Source organism: Primulina eburnea, chromosome 6, assembly GCF_022965805.1.
Source record: "Primulina eburnea isolate SZY01 chromosome 6, ASM2296580v1, whole genome shotgun sequence".
In the NCBI taxonomy this organism is placed as follows: domain Eukaryota; kingdom Viridiplantae; phylum Streptophyta; class Magnoliopsida; order Lamiales; family Gesneriaceae; genus Primulina; species Primulina eburnea.
Window position 1 is genome coordinate 6,257,040 of NC_133106.1, and position 16,625 is coordinate 6,273,664.

At 41.4% G+C, this 16,625-nt stretch overlaps 1 protein-coding gene across 1 annotated transcript; it reads right to left on the reverse strand.

Moving 5' to 3' along the window:
• Positions 1-380: 380 nt before the first annotated feature.
• Positions 381-13,257, reverse strand: LOC140835292 (uncharacterized). The gene is made up of 6 exons (XM_073200783.1): positions 12,595-13,257; positions 11,643-12,362; positions 10,684-11,496; positions 9,624-9,966; positions 645-940; positions 381-509 (listed from the first exon to the last, which is right to left on the reverse strand). The coding sequence occupies exons 1-6, from the start codon at positions 13,255-13,257 to the stop codon at positions 381-383; spliced, it is 2,964 nt and encodes a 987-aa protein (XP_073056884.1).
• Positions 13,258-16,625: the final 3,368 nt, after the last annotated feature.

A 16,625-nucleotide genomic window follows, 5' to 3' on the forward strand; every position in this document is an offset into this window, starting at 1 on the left:
ACACTTCGGGGCGCTTTTGGCCTATCTTCCACAATGATTTGAACAAAACGCAAAACGTCAAAGTTATAACCTTATGTCTTATCTTTCTAATGAAAGTATCCTCACATCAATTGGATCAATATACGAAACATTATGCTAAAAATCACAACTACTGCCACATTTTCATACCGTAAAAGCACTTCCATTACCTATTTAACTCAAATTCAACTTTCTATTCTACCCATTCATATCTATTCCATTCTATAACATTCATTACCATTCATATCATAATGTAAAGCCATAAACCATCACCATAAAATACCGTAATTCATAATAAAAGATGAATGATCGGCTATTACAATTCTCCTCCCCTTATAAAAATTTCGTCCCCGAAATTTACCTCAAAACGTAAACAATTCAGGATAACGTTGCTTCATTTCTTCCTCGGGTTCCCATGTTGCTTCTTCAATGATATGATTACTCCATAACACCTTCACTATCCCAATTTCTTTGTTTCTAAGCACTTTAACCTTTCGATCCAATATTTGCACCGGCCGTTCATGATAACTCAAATTTGGCATTTAGTCTAGTGGTTCGTGACGAAGTACATGAATTGGATTCGACACATATTTACGAAGCATTGAGACATGAAATACATTATGTACTTTATCCAAATCCGGAGGCAAAGTCAATCGATAAGCTCGCTCACCAATCCTATCAAGAATCTCGAAAGGTCCAATAAAACGAGGACTCAACTTCCCTTTCTTCCCAAATCTCATAACTCCCTTGAGAGGAGCTATCTTAACAAACACGTGATCACCTACCTCGAATGCCAAAGGTCTTCTTCGAACATCTGCATAGCTTTTCTGTCGAGATTGCGCAGTTTTCATTCTTTCTCGAATCAATGCTACAACATCAACCATTTGTTGAACCAACTCTGGTCCTAACATCTTTCTTTCACCTACTTCATCCCAAAACAAAGGTGAACGACACTTTCTCTGTGGGGACCCGGGCTCTAACTCAATTCTTTTGGGATTTAATTGGATCTTTGTTCGAAAATGTGGGTCAAAAATTTGCTTTTAACATTAATTCAAATGTATAGTCAAAGCATAACATTGTCTTTATAAGAAATAACAACATAATATACATACATGTCTGTCTAGTACAACCATACACTAGTGTTTACATACCAACTACAAACATAGGTTAATCAAGTCTAAATAGAAACCACTAGAAATCTTCCATGCCCGAGATCTCCACGCTATCATCAACCTCTCATCTAGCTCGTGACCCAGATCCTGCCCCACCTGTTGCCATGCACACATACAGACACAACAACAGCCGGATAACTCCGGTGAGAACATATCCAGTATAAAACATGAATGCATGCAATGTAATAATCATGTACAAAAGCATAGCATATATCAATTAACATGAATACAATCTAAACATGTAGAAGAATACAAATCTGTATTCAACCTTTAAATCTTGACTCGACTCATTTCTAATCTAGGGATCCCGGTGTGAATAAGACGGTCTGTCACCTACTCAATCAATCGGGGCGACGGTACGTCTTATTCCTAGACTTCGGTCAACTCTGTATCGAGGGTCTACACATAGAGCAAATCTACTCCTATGCGTCGATACACCGAAACGTCTAGTTTTGGCCAGTCTGCCAATATCTCCTATCTCAGGACTCGTAAATCAATAAACAAGGCATTACATAATGAAATGTAATAACAATCTAGTATGTGATTTAGGGAAACTCGTATCAAGTCTGAATCGAGTTGTGCAATCCCGTGACCACATGAATTATACCTTTCTTGTCGCACAGTCTGTGTCGAACCAAAATCTCGAATACCAAGTAGTCAATACAAATCTGAAATGGCATAAACAATGTGCACTTCAGTCATATACATCTCAAGCAAATCAATATACAAAGCTAACATCGGTTTCAATGCAATTCGACGGCATAACGGCGTAATTCTTTTATACCGGTAACTCAAGAACATCATACTCAATCACAATCAACTCATCATTTCATCTAACATCTATATACATGCTGTAATCTGTATATTCTCAATCCAACACATGCTGGAAAATCGAACGTATAGCATACGGCGTCTGAAATTCGATCCTGTTTACATTTCTACGATGCTCAGTATATTAAGAACACATAATCTATGTCAAATCTGAATTCTTCCAACACATAATTTTCGAAACATGCTGGAAATGAACAATACTTACATCCTTAGATAGCTCTTGTTGCAAGGATCACAAATCTGTACTCGAAATTAAAATCGGATAGCTAGTTGTTGCATAATCTCAATTCTAACATGAAGAAACTTTGAAGAACACAAAAAGGAACTCTCGGTGCTCTTAGCAGCTGAAATGAAGAATGAAGATTCAGCAATTTCGTATATATATACATGCCATGTGTCAAGCCAAGAAAAGGAGGTGGATCTCTCGCATGCAGCACCGCGGGTGCGCTCCTCTTGTACCGCGGGTGCGCTGTGCTCACGGCGAGTTCATCAAAAATTGCAACACTTAGACCGCGGGTGCGGTCCCTGCATGACCGCGGGTGCGGTCTTGTTAGCACCGCGGGTGCGGTCTTGCTTCGCACAAATTCACCAACTTTCTGTCACATACACCGCGGGTGCGGTAGTCTTAACACCGCAGGTGCAGTGTGGCTTCGGCCCTGCTTGTTGACATACTCATTTTTATGACATGCATTCTCCTCTTCAAATCTAACATCAATGACAGCTAATAATTCTCGAGCCTTACATTTCTCCCCCTCTAAGAAATGATTTCGTCCTCGAAATCGCATGCCATTCTAGTAATGCAAGCATATATACAGAAGCAGTAAAATCAAACTAGCAAAATACTTACATCAACGGAATAGCTCGGGATGCCTCTGTCTCATTTCAGACTCTGTTTCCCAGGTTGCTTCCTCGATGCCATGACGACTCCATTGAATCTTCACAAGCGGAATAGTCTTCGTCCTGAGCTTCTTTTCTTTCCGATCAAGAATCTGTATCGGCTGTTCAATATAGCTCAAAGTCTGATCTAACTCGCTTCGTCAGGCTGAATGACATGAGAATCATCCGGCATGTATCTGCGCAACATCGATACATGAAAAACGTCATGTATACCGGACAGTGAAGGAGGAAGAGCAAGTCTGTAAGCTCGATCGCCAATCTTCTCAAGGATCTCATACGGACCGACGTATCTAGGAGACAATTTTCCACGCTTGCCAAATCTGACAACGCCTCTGAAAGGTGAAATTTTCAAAATACTCTGTCTCCCTGTTCGAATACTAACGGTCTGCGTCTGATATTGGCGTACTTCGCCTGTCTATCCTGTGCTATCTTCATTCTCTTCTGAATGATCTTCACTTTTTCGGTCATCTCACGAATCATATCAGGCCCCAACTCTGGTACCTCAGAGATATCATCCCAATACAGAGGAAATCTGCACTTCTTTCCGTATAAAGCTTCGAACGGTGCCATCTCAATGCTAGTCTGATAGCTGTTGTTGTATGAAAACTCACACAACGGCAATGAATCTTGCCAACTAGTACCAAAATCTAGTACTACAGCTCTCAGCATATCCTCTAAAGTCTGGATAGTCCGCTCTGACTGTCCGTCTGTCTGAGGATGATAAGCAGTGCTCAGGTGTAAAGTCGTACCCAAAGCCTGCTGCAGGCTGTGCCAAAAGTGAGAAGTGAATCGTGGATCCCGATCTGATACGATCGACTTCGGCACACCGTGTAATCTGACGACCTCTCTGACATACAACTCTGCCATCTGATCGTGTCGATAGGTCATTCTGTACGGAATAAAGCACGCTGATTTGGTCAGTCTGTCTATCACAACCCAAATCGCGTCACAGCCCCGCGAAGATCGAGGTAACTTCGTCACGAAGTCCATGGAAATGTGGTCCCATTTCCATTCAGGAACAGACAAACTCTGAAGTAAACCTCCGGGCTTCTTCCTCTCTGCCTTCACCTGCTGGCAATTCAGGCACTTAGACACAAATTCTGCAATGTTTGTCTTCATCTGCTTCCACCAGAATTGTGTCTTCAAGTCGTTGTACATCTTCCTGCCTCCAGGATGAATGCTGAACCGACTACAGTGTGCCTCTGACATGATCTGTCGTCTCAAATCTGAAACATCTTGCACTACTAGACGGTTATTCACATACAGAATAGAATCTCTAACCTGATATTCTGATATATGACCAGCTCTGACCATATCAATCGATCTCTGCACGCTCGGATCAGTTCTCTGTGCTTCTTTGATCCTCGAAATCAGATCTGGCTCAATCTGAATCGCAGCAAGTCGCAGCGGTCTACTCTCTGTATCAAATGTCAACCCAGACAAGCAACAATCCTCTACTAAATTCGATACACCTACCGTCGACAAGGAAAGAGCACATACCTTTCGACTCAGGGCGTCTGCCGCTGCATTCGACTTCCCTGGATGGTACTTGATCTCACAATCAACATCTTTCAGCAGATCAAGCCATCATCGCTGCCTCATGTTCAACTCTGACTGAGAAAAGAGATACTTCAAGCTCTTATGATCGGAATAGATCTCAAATTTCTCGCCATACAGATAATGACGCCAGATCTTGAGTGCAAATACAATCGCCGCCAATTCAAGATCATGAATCGGATAACGGGTCTCGTGCGGCTTCAGCTGTCTAGAGGCGTACGCTATCACGTGCCCTCGCTGCATAAGAACACAACCAAGCCCTCTGTGACATGCATCACAATATACAACGAACTCACCTGTACCTGAAGGAATCGTCAAGACAGGCGCACTAGTCAGCCTCTTTTTCAGCTCAACAAAACTGCTCTCACACTCTTCTTACCACACGAATGGCATGTTCTTCTGTGTCAACTGGGTTATCGGCTTCGCTATACTGGAGAAATCTCGTATAAAACGACGATAATACCCGGCTAGACCCATGAAACTGCGTATCTCCGGCACTGAAGTCGGTCTCGGCCAACTGATCACAGCCTCAACTTTACTCGGATCTACAGCAATACCCTCTCCAGATATAATATGCCCCAAGAAGACAACCTGTCGCAACCAGAATTCACACTTGGACAGTTTGGCATACAACTGCTCTTTTCTTAAAGTCTTCAATACGATCCTCAGATGATCTGCATGCTCAGTCAAACTTTTCGAATACACCAAAATATCATCGATAAACACAATTACAAACTCATCTAAATATCTCTGAAAAATGCGGTTCATCAAACTCATAAACACCGCTGGTGCATTCGTCAAACCAAAAGGCATAACAATAAACTCGTAATGCCCATACCTGGTTCGGAATGCAGTCTTCGGAATATCAACGTCTCTAACTCGGAGCTGATGATACCCTGATCTCAAATCAATCTTCGAGTATACCGAAGATCCTTGTAACTGATCAAACAGATCGTCGATGCGAGGCAAAGGATACTTGTTCTTCACTGTTGCCTTATTCAGCTGCCTATAATCAATACACAGTCGCATCGAACCATCTTTCTTTCTAACGAAAAGCACCGGAGCACCCCAAGGTGATACACTGGGTCTGATATATCCCTTGGACAGAAGATCCTCCAACTGTGCTTTCAACTCTTTCAGCTCTATCGGTGCCATCCTATATGGAGCTCTCGAGATAGGAACACTGCCTGGCACAAGATCAATGCTGAAATCAACCTCTCGAACTGGAGGCAACCCTGGAATTTCGTCAGGAAAAACATCTGCAAACTCGCAAACCACTGGCAAATCTGCCAATGCTGGGCTCGACTTCAGTAGATCTACTGAATATACGAGAAAGCCCTCTGCTCCTCTCTGAAGCAATCTACTCATAGTCAGAGCAGATACTAAGGGAATCCGAGATCTGGAACCCTTGCCGTAGAATTTCCACTCATCTGTCATGTCGGGTCTGAATCTGACAATCTTGTGGAAACAATCTACAGTGGCCCTGTACTTGGTCAACATGTCTATGCCAACTATACAGTCAAAATCAGCTAAACCAAGTACTACACAATTAAGATCAATCTCATGCCCCTCAAACTGAAGCATACAGTGTCTAACAGTAGTCACAGATATCAAACCACTTCCCAACGGAGAAGCTATAGACACTACCGTAGACATTGACTCAACAGGCAATGAATGTCTCAATGCAAAATGTTCAGATATGAATGTATGAGATGCCCCTGTGTCTATCAACACATATGCAGGATAACCGCAAAGAAAACAGTTACCTGTAATGACGTCATCTGGCGCCTCCTGCGCCTGCTCCTCTGTCAGGGCAAAAACACGTGCCTGCTGTCGGGGAGGCTGACTCACAGTCTGACTACCTCCTGGTCTCTGCTGGGTCTGTGTAGAGGGTGTCTGAAAGAGGTGTACAGAAGATTCCTGTCTCTCCATCTGTGGCTCTGGTGCTGATGATCCTGTGCTCTGGAATCGTTGTGCACCTCTCTGGGGACAAACTCTAGCGAAGTGTCCCTGTTGCCTACAGATGTTGCAGCGTCCCAGAACTCCTTGACACTGCTCCGTGGTATGTCGCCCTCCGCACGAACCACAGTATGCGCCACTATAATCTAACCCCTGACCTCTCTGTCGAGATCCACTCGAACTCGATGAACTACTCCCAGATTTCTTAAACTGTTTGCCTTTAGCCTTCAGAAACTCCTTCTTGCCACTACCACTAGCTCCGCTGTCAAAACGAGGAGGAGGTGGTGGAAACTGTACGGTAGTAGGCTGTGGCGGTCTCTGCCCCTGAACACCGTAGGAAGCCCCTCGCTGCCTGATCAAGCCAGCCTCTGCTCCCTTCGCTCGGTTCAGTGCCTTTGAAAAAGTACTAGGCCGGCCCGTGTTCACCAGGGTAAAGACATCGGGATTCAATCCGTTGATGAACTGATCGGCCACTGCCTCGTCGTTTCCTGCCACATGCGGTGCAAATCGTAGCAATGCAGAAAATTTAGCAACATACTCCTCGATGTTCCACTGTCCCTGTTTTAAATTCTCAAATTCAGCTCCTTTATCTTTTCGGTAGGAAACGGGGAAGAAGCGCTGATAGAACTCATCTTTAAAGACTTTCCACGTGATGTCAATGCCTCGGTGCTCCAAGGCTCTCTTCGTAGTCAACCACCAGCTCTTGGCAACCTCTTGCATCTGATGCCCTATCAGTTTCACACGTCGCTCATCAGTATATGCCAAAGACTCAAACATCATCTCGATATCATCAAGCCAGCTCTCGCACTCTACTGCACTCTCTGTGCCCTTCAAGGTAGGCGGATGGAAAGACTGAAATCTCTTCAATAAGGTCTCCATCGGCGTAGCGGTGACATCCATCTGTGCACCTGATGTGCTACCCTGCTCTGGCTGTGGTATACGTCTAGGCGGCATAAATCTGATTATAACACTGATTAGTATACAATCAATATCATCTGTCTCAGCCCTCCTCTGATCATATACCTCTGATCGAGAATCGGTTCTGATTCAGGCTTGAAATGCTGTAAACCAATTCAGATAATACAACACAACATATAATAGAGGAAGCAATAAATCATGACATGCTAGCATGATATAAGCAAGGAAGATGACTCGATCTACCCCGCTCATTCTATTCTATCTCAGTCTACAGAACCTACTGCTCTGATACCACCTGTTGTGGGGACCCGGGCTCTAACTCAATTCTTTTGGGATTTAATTGGATCTTTGTTCGAAAATGTGGGTCAAAAATTTGCTTTTAACATTAATTCAAATGTATAGTCAAAGCATAACATTGTTTTTATAAGAAATAACAACATAATATACATACATGTCTGTCTAGTACAACCATACACTAGTGTTTACATACCAACTACAAACATAGGTGATACAAGTCTAAATAGAAACCACTAGAAATCTTCCATGCCCGAGATCTCCACGCTATCATCAACCTCTCATCTAGCTCGTGACCCAGATCCTGCCCCACCTGTTGCCATGCACACATACAGACACGACAACAGCCGGATAACTCCGGTGAGAACATATCCCAGTATAAAACATGAATGCATGCAATGTAATAATCATGTACAAAAGCATAGCATATATCAATTAACATGAATACAATCTAAACATGTAGAAGAATACAAATCTGTATTCAACCTTTAAATCTTGACTCGACTCATTTCTAATCTAGGGATCCCGGTGTGAATAAGACGGTCTGTCACCTACTCAACCAATCTGGGCGATGGTACGTCTTATTCCTAGACTTCGGTCAACTCTGTATCGAGGGTCTACACATAGAGCAAATCTACTCCTATGCGTCGATACACCGAAACATCTAGTTTTGGCCAGTCTGCCAATATCTCCTATCTCAGGACTCGTAAATCAATAAACAAGGCATTACATAATGAAATGTAATAACAATCTAGTATGTGATTTAGGGAAACTCGTATCAAGTCTGAATCGAGTTGTGCAATCCCGTGACCACATGAATTATACCTTTCTTGTCGCACAGTCTGTGTCGAACCAAAATCTCGAATACCAAGTAGTCAATACAAATCTGAAATGGCATAAACAATGTGCACTTCAGTCATATACATCTCAAGCAAATCAATATACAAAGCTAACATCGGTTTCAATGCAATTCGACGGCATAACGGCGTAATTCTTTTATACCGGTAACTCAAGAACATCATACTCAATCACAATCAACTCATCATTTCATCTAACATCTATATACATGCTGTAATCTGTATATTCTCAATCCAACACATGCTGGAAAATCGAACGTATAGCATACGGCGTCTGAAATTCGATCCGTTTACGTTTCTACGATGCTCAGTATATTAAGAACACATAATCTATGTCAAATCTGAATTCTTCCAACACATAATTTTCGAAACATGCTGGAAATGAACAATACTTACATCCTTAGCTAGCTCTTGTTGCAAGGATCACAAATCTGTACTCGAAATTAAAATCGGATAGCTAGTTGTTGCATAATCTCAATTCTAACATGAAGAAACTTTGAAGAACACAAAAAGGAACTCTCGGTGCTCTTAGCAGCTGAAATGAAGAATGAAGATTCAGCAATTTCGTATATATATACATGCCATGTGTCAAGCCAAGAAAAGGAGGTGGATCTCTCGCATGCAGCACCGCGGGTGCGCTCCTCTTGTACCGCGGGTGCGCTGTGCTCACGGCGAGTTCATCAAAAATTGCAGCACTTAGACCGCGGGTGCGGTCCCTGCATGACCGCGGGTGCGGTCTTGTTAGCACCGCGGGTGCGGTCTTGCTTCGCACAAATTCACCAACTTTCTGTCACATACACCGCGGGTGCGGTAGTCTTAACACCACAGGTGCAGTGTGGCTTCGGCCCTGCTTGTTGACATACTCATTTTTATGACAAGCATTCTCCTCTTCAAATCTAACATCAATGACAGCTAATAATTCTCGAGCCTTACATTCTCCCATAGAAAGCTTCATAAGGTGCCATGCCAATCGAAGATTGATAGCTGTTATTATATGTGAATTCCACAAGAGGCAGCTTCAAATCCCAACTTCCAGGAAAATCAATAATGCAAGCTCTTAACATGTCCTCAAGAATCTGAATAACTCGTTCTGATTGTCCGTCGCTCTGAGGATGATAACCCGTACTGAAGGCCAACTTTGTGCCCAAAGCTCTATGTAAACTCTTCCAGAATTCAGATGTAAATCTTGGATCACGATCAGAAACAATTGACACTGGTATCCCATGAAGTCTAACAATCTCTTGAACATAAGCATCGGCATACTGATTCATTGAATAAGTAGTCTTGACAGGAAGAAAATGCGATGACTTGGTCAAACGATCAACAATGACCCAAATCGAATTATAACCTTTCTGCGTCCTTGGAAGTCCGACAACAAAGTCCATTGTGATATGATCCCATTTCCACTGAGGTATCGGCAATGACTGCAACAATCCTGCAGGTCTTTGGTGCTCAATCTTAACCTGCTGACATGTTAGGCATTCAGAAATATACAACGCAATATCCTTCTTCATACCTGGCCACCAGAAAAGTCGACGAAGATCTTGGTACATCTTGGTATTACCTGGATGAATCGAATATGGTGCGGTATGCGCCTCAATCAAAATATCTCGTCGAATATCATCACCGATAGGAACACATATTCTACCTCTGAAGGTCATCAACCCATTACTGTTAAAAAAAAACTCGGAATTTTCTTTCAGTTCAGCCTTAGATCTCATTTCCAACAATTGCTTATCATGCTGCTGTCCAACTTTAATCCTGTCATTCAAAGTAGGGCGAATCACCAAAGCTGAAAGTCGAGCTATCGTACCTTTCTCGACCAAGGCTATCTCATTCCTTTGCAAGTCCAACCATAAAGGTTTTTGAATCATAGAACTCAACACAACTCCTGACTTCCGACTCAGTGCATCTGCAACTACATTCACTTTTCCAGGATGGTAACTGATTGTGCAATCATAATCCTTAACAAGTTCCAACCATCTCCTCTGACGCATGTTCAATTCCTTATGAGTAAACAGATATTTAAGGCTTTTATGATCTGAGAAAATCTCACACTTTACTCCATACAAATACTGCCGCCATATCTTCAAAGCGAATACCACAGCTGCCAACTCAAGATCGTGAGTCGGATAATTCTTTTCATAATCCTTCAGCTGACGGGAAGCATAAGCAATTACCTTACCACGCTGCATCAATACAGCACCAAGTCCCTTCTTAGAAGCATCAGTGAACACTACAAAGTCTTCAACTCCTTCAGGAAGTGACAACACTGGAGCCGATGTCAATTTATCCTTCAACTCTTGAAAACTTTGTTGACACTCATTTGTCCATTCAAATTTAACTGTCTTTCTTGTCAATGTGGTCAACGGCAGGGCTATCTTTGAGAAATCAGCGATGAAATGACGATAGTAACCTGCTAAACCAAGAAAACTTCTAACCTCAGCCACTGTCATAGGAATAGGCCACTTCTTCACTGATTCTATCTTTGTTGGATCCACGGTAATCCCATCTTTAGAAATGATATGGCCTAGAAAAGTCACTTGGTCCAACCAAAACTCGCAGTTCTTTAACTTGGCATATAATTGGTTATCCCTCAATTGCTGCAGCACAGTTCTCAAATGTTCTCGATGAAGTTCTCGAGTCTTCGAATAAACCAAAATATCATCAATAAATACAATGACGAAACTGTCCAAATAAGACTTGAAGACTCTATTCATAAGATCCATAAAAACTGACAGTGCATTCGTTAACCCGAAAGACATAATCAAAAATTCATAATGACCATACCTAGTTCGAAAAGCAGTCTTAGGTATGTCGTCTTCTTTCACTTTCAATTGGTGATAACCCGATCGCAAATCAATCTTGGAAAATACTGTTGCCCCTTGCAATTGGTCAAAAAGATCATCAATTCGGGGCAAAGGATACTTGTTCTTAATTGTAACTTTGTTGATCTCTCGGTAGTCAATACACAAACGTAGTGACCCATCTTTCTTTTTCACAAACAATACGGGTGCTCCCCAAGGTGAAGAACTCGGTCGAATAAAGCCCTTATCTAACAGTTCTTGCAATTGGTTCTTTAATTCTTTCATTTCAGTCGGTGCCATTCGATAAGGATCTTTAGAAATAGGAGCAGTACCAGGTACAACATCAATGACAAACTCGACTTATCTATCGGTGGCAACCCCGGCACATCATCGGCAAAGACATCCGAATACTCTCGAACAACATCAATATCATTCACATCCACATTATATTCCTTACTCACATCCATCACTGACGCCAGAAATCCATGACAACCCTTAACCAACATCTTATTCACCTTCAAGCAAGAAATAAAAGAAGTGCCAAGCGAAGTACCTGAACCCTTGAAGACATTGCTGTCACCTTCTTCTGTTGGAAATCGCACCATCTTCTCAACACAATCTATCACTGCACGATACGATGATAGCCAATCCATACCCAAAATCACATCAAACTCAATCATAGGAATGACAATAAGATCAGCAAACAAAATTCTCTCATTCACTAGAATAGGACAAGCTCTAATCACACTTGTTGGGCAAATCACATCTCCCGAGGGAAGCATAATAGTAAACTGGAGAGGTTCAAATATAGGTGCAATACCCAACGATCTCATGAAAATTTCAGACATAAAAGAATGTGTAGCTCCAGTATCAATTAAAGTAAGGGCTACATTGCCTGAAATCTGAATAGTACCTGATATAACCGACGTATCAGGATTAACACCCTCCTTAGTCAAAGAGGATGCGCCCTTGGACTCGTCCTCGGCCTGAAGATTGGGTGCAGTTGATGGCAATGTGACCTGCACCTCCACATCTGTAACATTTGTTGCTCCCTACGAGACATTCACCCTTGTGGGGCTTGTTGCATTTGGAACATAAAGGCCTATTCGTCTCAGACTGAACTGCAGGAGCTTTACCTCGATGTTCTTCTTTTCCTTTGCCTTTGTATCCCCCTTTAAAACTTTGATTCGAAACTTGATTCTTTTGATTGAAGTTTTGCCTTCTCAATTGTCTTTCCTACTCAATCTCTTTCTCATCCTGTTCCGCTAAAAGAGCTTTCTCCACGATCTCCTTGTACGTTGCGGCCTTAGACATTCTGACATCCCTCCTGATCTCGGCTCTCAAGCCTCTCATGAAGTGTTCCCCTCGATCTTTGTCATTCGAAGCAATGAAAGGAACAAACAAGCAACCTTCTTCAAACTTCAAAATATAATCATTCACATTCAAGTTGCCCTGGTTTAGTTCCAAGAACTCCTTCACTTTCCGAGTCTTGACATCCGTGGAGAAAAATTTGTCATAAAATAGCTCCTTGAACTCATTCCATTTAAGGGTTTGAACATTGACAGTTACCTTCGTGGCCTCCCACCAAATGCGCGCAGTCTTGGTTAGAAGAAACACTGCACAACTAACTCGATCATTATCTTCAAAGTTTAGATAGTCAAAGATTGCTTCAATAGCTTTAACCCATTCCATAGCTGCAGGAGGATCCGCACCTCCCACGAACTCAGGTGGATTCGTTCTTTTAAATCTGTCAAAAGCTCCCTCTGAACTGGGCTCCTGCCTCACAAGGCCTCTACCTCTCCCTTGATCTGGGTTCTGCAATCTCAATAACTGTTGGATCTGTTCTCCATGAACTTTGGCTTGCTCCTTGAGCAACTTACTAAACTCACCAACAACTCGAGATGAGGAACTATCTTCTTCCTCTACAACTTTCCTTTTAGGTGGCATCTCCTACATTGCATCTTAGTTTAAAATCATTTGAAATCATATATATATACCTTAAGAAATACATACCATCATATCATTACATCAATGAGATGCAGAAGTATACATACCGAAGTGTCACAAACAGAAGAAGTCATGTGCCAATCCATTGGTCCGAGAACCATGGCTCTGATACCACTAAATGTGACACCTTGACCCGTTTTAAAAGAAATAGACTCTATAATGCGGAAGCCTTAAAAACAATAAAGACTTGGAGGAAATATGAACTTTAAAAAAATTTGACAAAGTTTACCCCGTAAAGAGTTACTAACCGGCCACAATAAATAAAATCAATACGCCATAAATTACCACAACTAAACATAACCATATCCATAGCAAAAGATGAACCTTTGATCATCAAAAGATTGAGTTAAATTACACTCCCAAAATAAACCAAATGTTTTACATCCCAAACCATTTCAAAACAAAATACTTTCTTATCCATCCATAACCAAAATAATCCTTCACCCTTCCTCCAAGATTGGCTCATTTCCTTCTTATGTCTTGACACCACGCTGTATCAATCCCGTTTACCTGCATCTGCATCTCATGAACATAACTGAAATGAGTTATAAAACTCAGCAAGTAGACCTTTAAATAACAAATACATATACCATAGTGCAATGGAAGAATCCGTATCATTTCTTTACCATGATATGCCATCAACCAATAAAATACATACATAACAATTATAAGATGGTATCTATAGCACAATTAATTTCATTTCATTTGTATGGCATTGATAGGTCATCAATCAATGGTACACATGTACGTCTCAGTCAAAATCAGTCACAGTACATGTCATTATGTTGATCAACTTCAGTCAAGTGGGTTTAGAATTACCATAGGTAACACCACAATACCATATAACCATCAAGCCATAAAAACATTCGTTGAAACATTTAATCAAACACGTGGTGTGCGTGCTAAAACCTTAGCTCCTTCATTTTGCCCTTTGGCTTCAATTCCATTTCTTTTGAACATATCAATACATACCATATATATAATCAATGATTTAAAGGAGCTAACATCATTTAAAACACCATTTAACATATACATAGTTCATAAGATGCATTCAAAGGAAAAGTCTACTTACAACCCAATACACAAGTGCTTGCTAAGTCTTGAGGGATTCCTACAACACAATATCAATAATAATACCATTAACAACTCAATTATCAACTAATCATACCAATAAACCCATAAAATCAACACAAGTATAAGTTCCATAATTTCCCCAACACTAAAATCCAACAATAACTAAAGCCACAAGCTTACTTTATCTCCTTGGACCCAAAATAAACTTCTTCTCACTTCAATTATCCAACTACAAGCTTGAATCAAAGGTATCCAAAGAAGAAAATGAGAAACCCTATCTTCCAAGTCGATGGAGAGAAGAGAAGGAGAAGGGAAATGAGTAAAAAATGTGTCCCATTCGATTTTAAGCCTTCCCAAACACCAAAACACGCTTTTGTACTGTACTGGGCGCTCGGGCGGTCATATATTACCGCCCTAGCGCGGACCATACTGTCTGAAACACAAAATTTCAGAACCAATGGCGCTCGGGCGGTAGTTTCTTACCGCTCGGGCGCCGCTCTACGCACAGCCTCCTCAAAGATCTCCTCCGAAACGCCTCTTCCCTTCATAATTTGGAAAAATGGTAAACTAGAAAGTTGTAGCTCTATGTCTTGGCTTGCATCTCCCACTAGTTTCAGGTCATTTGGAGGTCTGAGTAAAAGGTTATGCTAAATCTCCCAACTTGTGTCACTGGAGGAACGACGAAACGCATGACACACTTCGGGGCGCTTTTGGCCTATCTTCCACAATGATTTGAACAAAACGCAAAACGTCAAAGTTATAGCCTTATGTCTTATCTTTCTAATGAAAGTATCCTCACATCAATTGGATCAATATACGAAACATTATGCTAAAAATCACAACTACTGCCACATTTTCATACCGTAAAAGCACTTCCATTACCTATTTAACTCAAATTCAACCTTCTATTCTACCCATTCATATCTATTCCATTCTATAACATTCATTACCATTCATATCATAATGTAAAGCCATAAACCATCACCATAAAATACCGTAATTCATAATAAAAGAAATGAATGATCGGCTATTACAATTCTCCTCCCCTTATAAAAATTTCGTCCCCGAAATTTACCTCAAAACGTAAACAATTCAGGATAACGTTGCTTCATTTCTTCCTCGGGTTCCCATGTTGCTTCTTCAATGATATGATTACTCCATAACACCTTCACTATCCCAATTTTTTTGTTTCTAAGCACTTTAACCTTTCGATCCAATATTTGCACCGGCCGTTCATGATAACTCAAATTTGGCATTAAGTCTAGTGGTTCGTGACGAAGTACATGAATTGGATTCGACACATATTTACGAAGCATTGAGACATGAAATACATTATGTACTTTATCCAAATCCGGAGGCAAAGTCAATCGATAATCTCGCTCACCAATCCTATCAAGAATCTCGAAAGGTCCAATAAAACGAGGACTCAACTTCCCTTTCTTCCCAAATCTCATAACTCCCTTGAGAGGAGCTATCTTAACAAACACGTGATCACCTACCTCGAATGCCAAAGGTCTTCTTCGAACATCTGCATAGCTTTTCTGTCGAGATTGCGCAGTTTTCATTCTTTCTCGAATCAATGCTACAACATCAACCATTTGTTGAACCAACTCTGGTCCTAACATCTTTCTTTCACCTACTTCATCCCAAAACAAAGGTGAACGACACTTTCTCCCATAAAAAGCTTCATAAGGTGCCATGACAATCGAAGATTGATAGCTGTTATTATATGTGAATTCCACAAGAGGCAGCTTCAAATCCCAACTTCCAGGAAAATCAATAATGCAAGCTCTTAACATGTCCTCAAGAATCTGAATAACTCGTTCTGATTGTCCGTCGCTCTGAGGATGATAACCCGTACTGAAGGCCAACTTTGTGCCCAAAGCTCTTTGTAAACTCTTCCAGAATTCAGATGTAAATCTTGGATCACGATCAGAAACAATTGACACTGGTATCCCATGAAGTCTAACAATCTCTTGAACATAAGCATCGGCATACTGATTCATCGAATAAGTAGTCTTGACAGGAAGAAAATGCGATGACTTGGTCAAACGATCAACAATGACCCAAATCAAATTATAACCTTTCTGCGTCCTTGGAAGTCCGACAACAAAGTCCATTGTGATATGATCCCATTTCCACTGAGGTATCGGCAATGACTGCAACAATCCTGCAGGTCTTTGGTGCTCAATCTTAACCTGCTGACATGTTAGGCATTCAGAAATATACAACGC